Raw genomic sequence first — 15,606 nt, 5'->3', positions numbered from 1 at the left:
ACATGATCTTATATGTAGACATGCCTAAAGATTCCACACACACAAAAAAATCTGTTACAGCTAATAAATGAATTCAGCAAAGAAGCAAGATACAAAGTCAACACACAAAAATTAGTTGCATTTCTTCACACTAGCAACGAACAATCTGAACAGGAAATTACAAAAACAATTCCATTTACAATAGCATCAAAAAGAATAAAATACTTAGAAATTAACTTAACCAAGGATGTGAAAGCTACAATGAAAACTACAAAAATTTGCTGAAAGAAATTAAAGAAGACATAGATGGAAAGATATCCCACGTTCATGGATTGGAAGATTTAATATTAAGATATCCATACTGCAGAAAGGGATCTACAAATTCAATGCAATCCTTGTCAAAATCCCAAGGACATTTTTTGCAGAAATAGAAAAACTCATCCTAAAATTCATATGGCATCTCAAGGGACACTGAATGACCAAAACAATCTTGAATAAGAAGAACAAAGTTGGAAGACTTACACTTCTTGATCTCAAAACTTATTACAAAGCTACATTAATCAAAAAGTGTGGTACTGGCATAAAGACAGACAAATAGACCAATGGGACAGAATAGAGAGCCCAGAAATAAGCCCTCACATATATGGTCAAACGATTTTCAGCAAGGATGCCAAGACTATTCAATGGGGAAAGAACAATCTTTTCAACAAATGGTGCTGGAAGACGTGGATACCCACACGCAAAAGAATGAAGTTGGACCCTTACTTAGCATCATATACAAAACTTAACTCAAAATGGATCAAAGACCTAAATATAAGACCAAAAACTATAAAGCTATTAGAAGAAACATAGGGCAAAAGCTTCATGACATTGGATTTGGCAATAATTTCTTGGATATGACACCAAAGCACAGGCAACAAAACAAAAAATAGACAAATTGAACTTTAAGAAAAGTTGGTGGGTTTTTTTGGTGAGGAAGATTGGTCCTGAACTAACATCTGTTGCCAATCTTCCTCTTTTGGCTGAGGAAGATTAGCCCTGAGCTAACATCTGTGCCCATCTTCCTCTATTTTGTACGTGGGATGCTGCCACAGCATGGCTTGATGAGTGGTGCATAGGTCCGCGCCCGGGATTCGGACCTGCAAACCCCGGGCCACTGAAGTGGAGCGCGCAAACTTAACCACTACGCCACCAGGCTGGCCCCAAGAAGAGTTTTTAAATTTGTGCATCAAAAGACAATATCAACAGAGTAAAAAGGCAACCCACAAAATAGGAGAAAGTGTTTGCAAATCATATATCTGATAAGGGATTAATATCCAGAATATATAGAGAAATCCTAAAACTCAACAACAAAAGACAACCTGATTCAAAAATGGGCAAAGGACTTACATAGATATTTCTCCAAAGACAATATACCAATGGCAAATAAGCACATGAAAAGATGCTGAACATCACTGATCATTAGGGAAATGCAAATCAAAACTACAATGAGGGGCCGGCCAGGTGGCACAAGCGGTTAAATGCTCGCACTCCGCTGCGGCAGCCTGGAGTTTGCCGGTTTGGATCCTGGGCACGCACTGACACCCTTGTCAAGCCATGCTGTGGCAGCGTCCCATATAAAGTGGAGGAGGATGGGCATGGATGTTAGCCCAGGGCCAGTCTTCTTCAGCAAAAAGAGGAGGATTGGCAGATGTTAGCTCAGGGCTGATCTTCCTCAAAAAAAAAAAAAAACTACAATGAGATACCACCTCACTCCAATTAGGACGATACTATCCAAAACATAGAAAATAACAAGTGTTGGCGAGGATGTGGAGGAATTGGAATCCTTGTACACTGTTGGTGGGAATGTACAATGATGCAACCGCTGTGGAAAACAGTCTGGAGGTTCAGAATCACAGAGCTGCAGAAAGGAATGAAAACCGTGTCAAGGGTAAACCTCAGGATAAATGCAAAAGAATACTGATTGTTTAAAGCAACAATAATAACCATGTCTTGGGGCGTTTCCACCTCTGCTGAAGTAAATATGTGACAACAGCAGCTCAGCAGGGAAGACGGAAGTGAATGGAGCTAAAGCATGGTGAGGCTCATGTATCCATTATGTATCCATTGTGTATCTGTTATAGGACAAATAGAAACAAAGAGCTGGTGGACTTAACCCACTGCATTAACAAGGACTCTCAGTGTAAATGCAACCAACACTTCAACTAACAGAAAGAGATGGCAAGACTGAGCAAGAAGCAGGACGGAGCCATTAACACATGCTCTTTATGAGACCCACGTCAAAACGTAAAGGCCCCAATGGACTGAGGGAAAAGGCTGAGAAAGATATACACCTCGCAAACACTAACCAAAAGAGCTAGTGTGGCCATGCTAATATCATAAAAAGTAGAATTTAAGGCAAGAAGTATTAATAGAGATAAAGAGCACATTTCATAACGATAAAAGGGTCCAATCGAAGGAAGACAAAACAATCCTGAGTTGGATGTCCTGACTAATTGGATCAAAAATATAAAGAAAACAATCACAGAACTAAACAGAGAAAGAGAAGAACCCTCAAACATAGTTGGAGACTCAGCTCGCTCAGTCCCTCAGAGAACAAGCCGGCAGAACAGTCAAGAAGGATATGGGTGTCAATTTAGCTGACATTTTTAGAACACACCACCCAGCAACGGCAGATGCACACTGTGTTCAGGTATACATGAAACATTTACCACAACAGACTACATGCGGGACCAAGAGCAAGTTTCAACACAAGTCATGTTTATTCTTTCTCTGTAGTGGACGTCTATGTACTAAAAGAACCTTGATCCTTTTCTCTTATCTTTCACAAAATTAATTCAAGATTAATTAATCATAAAAAGCTAAAAGCGAAAGGAAAAACAATAAAACATCTAGAAGAAATCATAGAACATCTTCATGAGCTTAGATAGGCAAAAGTTTCTTAAACAGGATCCTGAACACCCTACCTAATAGAAAAAGTCAAAACACTGGACTTCATCAATGAATACCATTAAGAGGTAAAAACACAAGTCACGAAATGGGAGAAAGTATTCTTAATGCATATATACAGCAAAGGACTTGATGAAGAACATATGGAGAACTCTTAGAAACCAATAAAAAAAGAGACAGCCCACCTGATTCTTTTCTCCAACCTGATTTTTAAATGAGCAAAAGATGTGAACCAGCACGTCACAAGAGATCCAAATGACCAACAAGCACATGAAACAACGTTCAGCACCATCAGTCATCAGAGAAGTGCAAACTAGGACCACAAGAGATGACCGAGAAGGGATAACTAAAAGGACCGACAGTGCCCAGCGTTGTCTGCGTCACGGAGCAGGTGGAGCGTGCACTCACTGCTGTTGGCCTGTGAAGCTGTACAACCACTTTGGAAAGTGTTCAAAAGCTGGAGGTAACCCAGTTGCCTGTCCACATCAGAATGAGTAAATACTTTGTGGTCTATTGACAGAATGGGATTCTACGCAGCATGGAAAAGAACCAGCTTCTGCTACATGCACCAACTCGGATGAATCTCACAGACTTTATGTCGAGCAAAAGTCGTAATCGAGAGAGCACGGCCTGTATGATTCCATGAATATGAAATCCCACAGCAAGACTGGCCAAGGGGGTAGGAACCAGAACAGGTGTGACGTCTGTGGGGGTTCTGCCTGCGAAGGTCACCAGGGGCCTGATGGGGGCTGGAAGTGCTCTTTGTCTTGATCTGGGTGGTGGCTACACAGGTGAGCACATACACAAACTTCCATCCACAAACACACACCATTAGTGCCCGGCATGCCCTTCCTGTAGTCATATCTCCACAGATCAGGAAAGAGGAAAATACCTCTTAATCCCAAAGAATGAAAGAAGGACCGAAAGCACAGAAACGACCCTGGGGCAGTGCGTGTGGGCTGCGGGCAGACCCTCCAACACGAGGGCTCTTACTTTCCTGACTTGTTGCCTTGGCCAACAGCTTCTCATACTGTGGGAAGCCTGGGCCGCCTCCGCCCCAGCTCCTCTCTGTTGGCCGCTGGGAAGCCGGTGCTGGGCCCCTGGCCCTGTGAAGGACTCGGCCCTCAAGAGACAGGAGGAGAGCCAGGCTCAGCCTTGGGACCCCAGGCGTCGAGGGGCAACCAAGGTCGTGGAGACTCAGGAGGCCTGGGCCAGGCACGGCTCTGCCAGTCCTGATGACTCAGAGCCAGCCAGGTGGCCTGGCCGCGAGACAGGACAGATGGGCCTGCCTGCCTGTCTCTGACCACTGTTGTCGGGTTCAAATGAGGTAAAGGACAGGAAGGGAAGTGGAAGGTGCTTAAGGTAATGTTACCCAAAGGCGCCCCCAAGGAGGATGTCATCTTATCAGCCAACAGGGCCTGTGGGATGGCCTGGGCCCCAGCACCCAGACAGGAACCCTAATATCCAGACAGGTGTCCCAATGACCAGACGATGCCTCACATACCCATACAGGTGCCCTAGATGTCCAGACAGGCACCCCAATGCCCAGACAGGTCCCCCAGATGCCCAGACAGGCACCCCAATGCCCAGACAGGTGCCCCAGATGACCAGACAGGCACCCCAATGCCCAGATAGGCACCCCAATATCCAGACAGGCATCCAACTCCCAGACAGGCACCCAATGCCCAGACAGGTGCCCCAGAGGCCCAGACAGGCACCCCAATGTCCAGATAGGCACCCCAACTCCCAGACAGGCACCCAATGCCCAGATGGGTGCCCCAGAGGTCCCAGAGGCTGGACTTCCCCAGACAACCCCTCGAGTCCAACCGACATCCTCGACTAACGTGAGCCCGGGGCACCTGCTCCCTCCTGCTGTCGGAGCAGCAGGCACGCTGAGAGCTCTGAACGGGGCGCGTCTTACTGGACGAGGGAGTAGTACTGCTGGGTCAGGTCCTTCCACTCGTCCTCTGTGAGGTCCTGGGTGGTGTCCTCGGAGACGTCGATGTCCTCGTGCTCCAGCTGCCCCAGGTAGGCCTGGCACACCCTGCACGCCATGTCCACGACCTGCCCCGAGAGGCCTGTGAGCTTCGATCCGTCATTCTCAGGACCTGAAACCCAAGCACAGGCACACGGAGTGTGACTGCACCTGCCCCGTGAATGGCACTACCTGGCACACTGGACAAAGGCCACCCCACCCCTCGTGCCTCAAGGCTTCGTGGGGACAGCATGCGACTCTCTGGGCGGCCACCCTGGACCCACACCCGTGTCTGGGCGGGGACTGCTCCCCTCCCAAAGCTGCCCCCCACTGCTCCGTGCCCACAAGCCCTGTGGGTGTCTGGTGAGAGCATCTCCCTGTATTTCCAGTGCTTCCAGAGCACTCGCCCATGTGGGCTCGCCGGCTCCGTGTGTCTATCCTCTTACACAGCATCTCACTCTCCTCTGGACATGGGGCGAGATCACTGCTGGGACTCGGGAGGCACTGCATGCAGGCACTGAATGAGGTCCCCTCATCAAGGTGGAGGTGGATCTCAAGTGGCCTCGCTCCCACACGAAGCAACACAGCCCCCAGGTTAGGATGTGAGAACGGACCCAGAACAAGCACCGGTCCGTGTGGCTCTGGGGTAGGAGCCTGGAGGTAAACCCAGGAACAAGGCTGCTTGGAAAATGCCTGGAAACAACTCCACAAACAACGGGGGGTTAGGCCCTGTGCTGGCTGAGGCATCGCCCAGGAGGCAGCCTTGATGGAGAGCAGGCCCCACGGCCCTGAGATTAGGACCCAGAGAAAGCGCTCGCGTTTACATGGTAGGTATAGAGATTACAACGTGCATTTAGAAAGATGTATTGAGGTAAAATTCACATAACATAAAAATAACCATTTTAGAGGCCGGCCTGGTGGTGCAGTGGTTAAGTGTGCGCGCTCCGCTTCGGCGGCCTAGGGTTCACAGGTTCGGATCCTGGGCGTGCACCGACGCACCGCTTGTCAAGCCATGCTGTGGCGGCGTCCCATATAAAGTGGAGGAAAATGGGCACAGATGTTAGCCCAGGGCCAATCTTCCTCAGCAAAAAGAGGAGGATTGGCAGATGTTAGCACAGGGCTGACCTTCTTCACACACAAAAATAAATAAAAAATAACCATTTTAACGTGAAAAGTTGTACTTCTGGTTTCTGATTTGACACATAAGAAGCTTGGAAGTTGCCATTCCATCTTAACAAGTAAAAAGCTGGAAAAACTGAAGAATCAACAACTCTTCTTAGATCCATCAGAGAAGTGAGGTCCCAGACAGATTGCTGCCCCCAAACTGGAGAGACTGACTGGTGGGTACAGAAAATCACGTGTTCCTGGAGCAGGAACCTCCTCAGGAACCAGAGCCCAGGTGGGGGAACCAGAGCCAGGGTGGGAAGACCTGAACCATAACTGGTGGGTTGCTGGAGGGCGACCCCTACACTTCTGTCACTTTTACCTCCAGGAGCCTGACTGGTTTCTCACAGTGAATATCAGAGAAAAATCCCTGCATGATCTGGCAAGGGGAGGGGAAAAACATCCATCTTGAAACACACAGACCATTCTGCTCCTAACAAGGCTGCCCTCAGGAGAAGTAGTTACCAGAGCCTGACCAACCAGGGGGAAGGGAAATACCCAACCCCAGTTCCCTCCAGCCTGTCCCACCAAAGGTGAAAAAACCTGAGAAGTGCTGGTGAAGTCCACAGTCCAGGGGCACAGGTCACTGAAAGACTGAGCCCTAATCACGGACTGCAGGACACTGCCCCCCCCAACACACCTCACCACCACATCACTGAAGCCCTATTTACCACAGTTTCTTTTACCCAGGATGTCTTATCCAGCCTTTAACAAAACATTACAAGGCATACTAAAAGAAAAAACACAATCTGAAGAGACAGAGCAAGCATCAGAACCAGACATGGCAGGGGTGTTGGAATTATCAGACCAGGAATTTAAAACAACTATGATCAATATGCTAAGGGCTCTAATGGAGAAAGTAGACAGCGTGCAAGAACAGATGGGCACTGTGAGCAGAGAGAGAGAAATTCTATGAAAGAACCAAAAAGAAATGCTAGAGACAGAAACACTGTAACAGAAATGAAGAATGCCTTTGATGGCTTACTAGTCGACTGGACATGACTGAGGAAAGAATCCCTGAGCTTGAAGATATAGCAACAGAAACTTCCCAAACTGAAAATCAAGGAGAAAAAGACTTAAAAAAAAAAAAAACCAGAACAGAATATGGAAGACCTGGGGACAACTGCAAAGGCGGTAACGTATGTATAATGGGAATACCAGAAGGAAAAGAAAGAAAAAGAAGAACAGAAGGAATATTTGAAAGCAATAATGACTAAGAATTTCCCCAAGTTAATGTCAGACAAACCACAGATCCAGGACTCAGAGAACACCAGGCAAGAAAAATACCAAAAACAAAACCAAAAAAGCAGAAGACAAACACCTAGGCATATCATATTCAAACTGAAGAAAATCAAAGATAAAGAAAAAATCTTGAAAGAAGGCAGAGGAAAAAAAAGCACATTACCTATAGAGGAAGAAAGATAAGAATTACATCTGACTTTTCAGAGTGGAGTGAAATATTTAACATGCTGAGAGAAAAAAAAACCCACCAACTTAGAATCCCATATCTTGGGAAATTATCTTTCAAAAGTGAAAGAGAAATAAAGACTTTCTCAGACAAAAAACGAAACAATTGGAATTTTTTTTTGCCAGTAGAACTGCCTTGCAAGAAATACTAAAAGTCTTCAGAGAGAAGGAAAACTACAAAGATCAGAAACTCAGACCTACACAAAGAGAGTATTGGAGCAGGAATAAGTGAATGTAAAACAAAAAGTTATATTTTTCTTATTCTTAAATAATCTGACAGAACAAATAATTTAATAATAAGTGTTAAAGATAATAATAGCAACAATGCATCCAATGATTATAGCTATGGATCAGTGAAACGAATGACAACCATCATACAAGGCACAGGAGGGAAGAAGTAGGAACACTTTGTCATTATAAGATACTTGCACTACTGTGAAGTGGTACAGTGTTACTTGAAAGCGGAGCTGGATTCATTGTAAATGTATATTGCAAACTGTAGGGCAACCACTAAAATATGCATATATATAAAGAAGTATAACTGCTATGCTAAGAAAGGAGAGAAAGTAGAATCATATAAAATGCTCAGTTAAAACCACAAAAGGCAAAAAAAGAGTAGAAGAAAAAGTAGGAACAGAGAACAAGAGCAATGAATAGAAAACAGTAACACACATGGTGGCTATTAATCCAACTATGTCAGTAATCACTTTAAACATCAATGGTCTAAATATACCAACTAAAAGACAGAGATTGTAGAGTGGATCAAACAGTAAGACCCAACTGTATGTTTTCTACAACAAACCCACTTAAAATATAAACACACATACAGATTACAAGTAAAGGGATGGAGAAGTTATGCCATGCTGACATCAATCAGAAGAAAGCAGAGTGGCTATATTAGTTTCAGACAGAGCAGACTTCAGAGCAAGGAAAACTATCAGGTATAAAAAAGAACATCACCTAATGAAAAAGAGATCAGTTCTGCAAAAGACCTAACAATCCTTTATATGTATGCACCTAACAACAGAGCATCAAAATACATGATACAAAAACTGACAAACTGCAAGGAGAAATAGACGAACCTAATATTATAGTACGGGACTTCAACACTCCTCTATCAGTAACTGACAGATCCAACAGGCAGAAAATCAGTAACGATATCACTGAACTCAACAACACCATCAATCAGCTGGATACGAGGGACATCTATAGACTACTCCATCCAACAAAAGCAGAATACACATTCTTCTCAAGCTCACATGGAACATTTACCAAGATATATCACATTCTGGGCCATAAAACACACTTTAACAAATTTAGAAGAATAACAATCATACAATATGTGCTCTCAGACCACAGTGGAATTAAACTACAAATCATAAGAGAAAAATAGCTGGAAAGTCCCAAAATACTTGGAGATTAAACAATACACATCTAAATAACACATGGCTCAAAGAAACAAATCTCAAGAAAAATCTTTAAATATTTTGAACTGGATGAAAATGAAAATATAACTTATCAAAATCGTGGGATTTAATGAAAGCAATGCTTAAAGGGGAATTTATAGAATTGAATGCACATATTAGAAAAGAAGAAAGACCTAAAATCAATTATCTAAGCTTCCACCTTAGGAAACTAGAAAAAGAAGAGAAAATAAAATCTGAAGTAAGCAGAAGAAAAGAAATAATAAAAATTATAGCAGAAACCAATGACATTGAAAACAGAAAAGTAATAGAAAAAAAGAACAATGAAACCAAAAGCTGATTGTTTGAAAAGATCAATAAAATCAATAACTACTCTAGCCAGACTAAGAAAAAAAATATAAAGGACACAAATTATTAATATCATAAAGGAAAAAGGAGACATTACTACAGACCCCATGGACATTAAAAGGATAATAAAAGAATATTGTGAACAACTTTATGCCCACAAATTTGATAATCTAGGTGAAATGGACCAATTCCTTGAAAGACACAATCTACCAAAACTCACACAAGAAGAAATAGACAATCTGAATAGGCCTATTTCACTTACTAGTGATAGTAAATGATCTTGAATAGTCCTAGCTATTAAAGACATTGAATCAACAATTAATAATCTCCCAAAACAGAAAGCAACAGGCCCAGATGGTAAATTCTACCAAACACTCAAGGAGAAATTATACCAATTCTCTACAATCTCTTTCAGAAGACAGAAGCAGAGGGAATACTTCCTAACTCATTCTGTGAGGCCAGCATTACCCTAATACCAAATCCAGAAAAAGACATTACAAGGGAAGAAAAATACAGACCAAAATCTCTCATGAACATAGATGCAAAATCCTCAACAAAACAGTAGCAAATTGAATCCAACAATGTATAGAAAGTATTATACACCATAACCAAGTGGGATTTATCCCAGGTATGCAAGGCTGGTTCAACATCTGAGAATCAATTAATGCAATGCATCACATCAACAGGCTAAAGAACAAAAATCACATGATCATCTCAATAGACGCAGAAAAAGCATTTGACAAAATCCAACACCCATTCATGATAAAAACTCTCAGCAAACTAGGAATAGAGGGGACCTTCCTCAACTTGATAAAGAATATCTACAAAAAACCTACAGCTAACATTATACTCAATGGTGACAAACTAGAAGTTTTCCCACTAGAATCAGAAACAAGGCAAAGATGTCTCCTCTCACCACTGCTTTTCAACATCATAGTGGGAGTCCTAGCTAATGCAATAACACAAGACAAGAAAAGGTACACAAATTGGGAAGGAAGAAATAAAACCGTCACAGATGACGTGATGTCTACATAGAAAATCTGAAAGAATTGACAAAAACCCTCCTGGAACTAGTAAGTGATTATAGTCAATCACTTTCCTATACACCAGCAGTGAATAATTGGAATTTAAGTTAAAAACACCATAACATTTATATTAGCATCCCAAAAATGAAATAAATATATAAATAAATCTAACAAAATACGTACAAGATCTATATGAGGAAAACTACGAACTCTGATGAATGAAATCAAAGAACTAAATAAATGGAGAGATGGTCCACGTTCATGACTAGGAAAGACTCATGTCAAGATATCAGTCCTTCCCAATTTGACCTATAGAATCAATGCATCCCAATCAAAACCCCAGCAAGTTATTTTGTGGCTATTGGAGACAGATTCTAAAGTTTATACGGAGAGGCAAAAGATCCAGAATAGTAAATACAATATTGAAGGAGAAGAACAAAGTTGGAGGATTGACACTCTCTGGATTCAAGACTTACTTTAAATCTACAATAATTAAGATAGTGTGGTATTGGTGAAAGAATAGACAAAGATATCAATGGAACAGAATAAAGAACCCAGAAATAGACCCACATAAATATGGTCAACTGATCTTTCACAGAGGAGCAAAGGCAACACAATGGGGAAAAGTCTCTTCAACAAATGGAGCTGGAACAACAGGACATTCACATGCAAAAAAATGAATCTAGACCCAGACCTTACACCCTTCACAGAAATTAAGTCAAAATAGATGATAGGCCTAAGTGTGAAACACAAAACCATAAAACTCCTAGAAGATACATAGGAAAAAAACGAGATGAACTTGAGTATGGCAATGACTTTTTAGACAACACCAAAGGCACGATCCATAAAAGAAATAATGGATAAGCTGGACTCCATTGAAATTAAGCTGGACTTCTGCTCTGCAAAAGACATTGGAAAGAGAATGAGAAGACAAGCCACAGACTTGGAGAAAATATTTGCAAAAGACACATCTAGTAAAGGACTGTTATCCAGAGTATACAAAAAACTCTTGGAACTCAACAATAAGAAAACAATTAACCCAATTAAAAATTGAGCAGGGATCTGAACAGACACCTCACCAAAGAAGACACACAGATGGCAAATCAGTATGTTAAAACATGCTCCACATTATACATCATCAGAGAAATGCAAATAAAAACAACGAGAACCAGCCCTGATGGCCTAGTGGGTAAAATTTGGAGCTCTCACTGCTTCAGCAGCCCGAGTTCATCTCCCGGTCGCAGAACCACACCACCCGTCTGTCAGTTGCCGTGCTGCGGCAGTTCACGTACAAGCGCTAGAAGGACTTAACAACGAGGACATACAACCATGCACTGGGGCTTTGGGGAGGAAAAAAAAAAAAGAGGAAGACTGGCAACAGACGTTAGCTCAGGGTGAATCTCACCCTGTCGTCCCAACGACGACAACAACAACAAGGAGATGTTACTACTCACCTATTAGCACGGCCAAAATCCGGAACACTGGCAACACCAAATGCTGACAGGATGCAGAGTAACAAGAAGTCTCCTTCACTGCTGGTGGGAGTGCAAAGCCGTACAGCTGCTTTGGGAGGCAGTTTGCTGGTTTTTCACCAAACTGCATATATTCTCACCATAGGATCCAGCAACTGGCCTCCTTGGTGTTTACCCAGAGGAGGTGAAAACTTACGTCCACACAAAAACCTGCACATGGATGTTTACAGCAGCTTTACTCATAATTGCCAAAACTTGAGGCAACCAAGACGTCTTTCAGTAGGTGAAAGGATAAATAAACTGCGGCACATCCAGACGATGGAATATTATTCAGTGCTAAAAAAATGAGCTACCAAGCCATAAAAAGACATGGAGGAATCTTGAATGCCTATCACTAAGTGAAAGAAGCCAATCTGAAAAGGCTGCATACGGTATGATTCCAACTATGTGACATTCTGGAAAAGGCAAAACTATGGAGACAGCAGAAGGAATAGCGGCTGCCGGGGGTGAGAGAAGGGGAGATGAACAGGTGGAGCACGGGGGATTTTTAGGGCAGTGAAACTACTCTGTATGATACCATAATGGTGGATACATGTCGTGGTACATTTGTAAAATCCCACAGAATGTACAACACCAAGAATGAACCCTAATGTAAACTGTGGTTCTGCATGATGACGACGTGTCAATGTAGGTTTATCGATCATAACAAATGTCCCACGCTGGGGGAGATGCTGACAGTGGGGAAGGCTATGGGGGGTGGCAGTATGTGGGAGATCCCTGTACCCTCCGCTCAACTTTGCTGTGAACCTAAAACTGCTCTATTAAAGTGAACAACAACCATGAAAAAAGCTTATTTGGGTTTTGCAGGCCTAAACCACGGTGGCCCACGTCTCCCTGCACCACGCAGGAGCCCGTTCCCTGGGGTCCTCTTCCATGGGATTCTTTGGCAGAGACTGGGGGTGGGGACGGAGCCACCGTCCCGTCCTAGACATGCAGCCCCCCACCCCTCCTGTCACTGTCCTCCCAGAGTGTGCAGCCTGGGCCCCACACATACCCTTCCTGTTGCTGGGGTCACTGTCACTGGCCTCCTCCCTCCTGCTCTTGGGTTTGCTCCTGTCGCAGGTCTGGTGGCTGACCACCCACTTGAGGATGCTGGAGGCCACTGTGCGCCGGAAGTCGTCTGAAAGGACACCAAGGCTCGCCCCCTCTGCCTGCACTGGGGACCAGGGACCTCTGCCAGTGCCAGCCCTCCTCAGCCCAGGCGTCTCACAGCCTGCGGGGCCTCACTTCCTGCCTCACAGCCCTCTGAGGGGCAGGACTCCCCCACTGCCCCCTCCGCCCCCAGACTCCACCTCCAACCCCGTCCTTCTGCCCCCCACCCCTCTGCCGATGGGAGTCTAATTACACCCCTGGGACCTCCACCCCAGCGGCTCACCCGCCCTGTCCACAGGCCCAGAGGCAGAACTCACATGCCCTCTTCCCTGCCCCTCTCCTGCCCCCCAGGGCCACAGTCCGTGGGCACCCTCACCACATCTCCCTGCTCCTGTGTCCTCAGCCCTGCACCAGAGGGACCCTTCTAGAAGCTCCCCTGCTGACAGCACCAGGACCCTCCCCATCCTGGAAGCCTCTCTGGACTCCCCTCTCTGCAGATGGCCGGGAGTCCCACCGCGCCCACCCAGCACAGAAGGCAGCTCTGGGTCCCGCAGGCCCGGGCTTGGGGCCCAGCCTGGCTCTCAGTGCCCGTCGTCTGCCAGGGCAGGCGGCCAGCACCTCCGTGATCGAGCCCATGCCATGAGGCCTCTCCCCACTCCAGCTCCAGACTGACCATGCCCTCTCAGAGGTCTGCAGGGATTCCAGCACCTTCTCGCCCAAACCTGCTCCTTCCTCATCTCAGCTGGGGCCGCCCCACCCAACATCCGCCTGCCCAGCAGTTGCTGCCACCCTGGAAACATCCAGAACCTGAGCTCCCCTCGCTGGCCGCTCACCAAGCCTCTTCCCTCCATCAGAACAGATGCCCCTGAGCTTGCCCCTGACCCCCAGCTGCTCTGCCCCGTGGACATTCATGCACACTGCCCGCGCCGGGCTCGCCTGTCCGCTCCCATGGAAGTCCCTGGACTAGCCCTCACCACGTGAAACAGAGCTGAGCCCCCAGGCCTTGGGATGGGACCAGGCCCTCCACCATCACCCACCGCACCCCCAGCCCCAGCCCTGCGGCTGAGGCCGCCCCGCCTCCCTTCCCAAGGCTCCTGCAGCCACCTCAGCAGAAGGTGGACCAGAGAGGCTGCTGCCCACCATCCTGACCCAGGTGGCCTCCACCGGCCTCCAGCCACTTACTCTGGAATTCCTGCTGCTCGCTCTCGGTGCAGAGGCCGTAACATCGCGGGAAGAAGGAGTCGGGGTTGGCTGAGGCGTACCATGGCAGGCTCCGCATGTTCACGCACAGCCCTATCTGCAGGGACAGTGGCACGTCAGGTCCCGCAGGCCGGTCAGTCCATCTCAGACCAGCCTGAACGCCCGCAGGCCTGGCTGGGCGGCACCAGCTCCAGCGGGCTCCGAGGGGGTGCGCCTCCTGGAGCGGACCCCTCCCCAGCCTCCCAGCCCCTCCTGCCCCCCCAGCCAGCTGGTCCTAGCAGCCAGATGACCTGATGTGCAGGCCAGCGCCCTGGCTCATCCTCTGGTCAGTGGCAGGAGCGGCAGGCCCAAGGGGGGCGGGGGGCCGTATGAAGGTGCCCAGGGTTGTGGGCTTTGCATTCACCCCCCAGGTCCCAAATGGTGCCTGGCTCAGGCCCAGGAGAGGCGGGAGCAAGCAGGCGGGTCTACAGCACGGTCACGCCCACCACTCTGGCCTCATGGACGTGATACTAGTTGTTAAAGAGGCCTGGCGGGAAGGCCTGCACCCAAGGGTCCAGCTCGTCTCCCCGTTTGGAAAAAAGTGCCAAGCGCCTGGGAAACGCAGTGCCTACTGGCCGCCAGGCACACTGGCGACTGCTCCACACGAGGGCTTTGCAGGGAGCCCGGCCTGACTGGGCTGCCTGCAGGTATCGATCACACCCCCAAGGACGCCAGTGGCCCCAGGCCTGGCGAGGATGCGTGGGGGGCCAGACTCCTACAGGGGCAGCCACCAGGGCAGCCGCGAGCCCCGGCCCTGATGCCCCATGTCAGCTTTGCCTATTGAGGGGATGCTCCCTGTTGCCAGGGAAGCCCTGCTCCCCAATCTCTCTGGACCAGGTGCACACAGGCCCCTCTGTCCTGGGCTGGCGCCACCCTTGAACCCCAGCCCTCCAGGTAGACGGGGGATGGCTGCCCCCAGGAGGGGCTGTGCGGCTGAAAGGAGGTGCGAGCGGCAAGTGCCCAGCGTGGCAGATGCCATGTCAATGCCTCGCTGCAGATCCCCTGCCACTGGAAGTCCCAGTGCAGCTGAGGGTGGCCTGCCCCTGGGACACAGAGCCCCTCCTGGGCCAGAGCCTAGTCGGGCTGTGGTGGCCACCTCCCCCTGCCCCATCTTTGGCTTGGCCTGTGTGCCCAGAGGAGGGTGCTTATGTGGCCTCAGGGCCTCCCAGGGACAGGGCAAGGGCCGCCTGTGGTTCCAAGGGGCAGTGGGTGGGGCAGGTGCTGAGCGACTCTAGGCACTGATGCTGGGCAGTGGCCATGGCCTCTGGCCGGGCCAGCAGGAGGCCCGAGGCCTGGGGAGGAGCCCCAAGGTGACCAGTCCATGCATGGCTCTCCCAGCCACAGGGCACTGGTGTTTCAGGAAGCGAGGGGCTGCCCCGCACCTGCTCCCGCCGGCCTCCCCACGCCTCCTG

General features: G+C 47.4%; 1 protein-coding gene across 1 annotated transcript in view; it reads right to left on the bottom strand.

Annotated features, from left to right (window-relative positions):
• Positions 1–15,606, bottom strand: part of TTLL8 (tubulin tyrosine ligase like 8) — a 51,536-nt gene that overhangs the window by 13,990 nt on the left and 21,940 nt on the right. The window contains 3 exon segments of the mRNA XM_058568100.1: positions 4,850–5,036; positions 12,858–12,983; positions 14,138–14,252. Coding sequence (XP_058424083.1) covers positions 4,850–5,036; positions 12,858–12,983; positions 14,138–14,252 — 428 coding nt within the window.

Source organism: Diceros bicornis, chromosome 25 (assembly GCF_020826845.1).
Source record: "Diceros bicornis minor isolate mBicDic1 chromosome 25, mDicBic1.mat.cur, whole genome shotgun sequence".
Classification (NCBI taxonomy): domain Eukaryota; kingdom Metazoa; phylum Chordata; class Mammalia; order Perissodactyla; family Rhinocerotidae; genus Diceros; species Diceros bicornis.
This window is presented reverse-complemented; position numbering and strand designations above follow the sequence as displayed.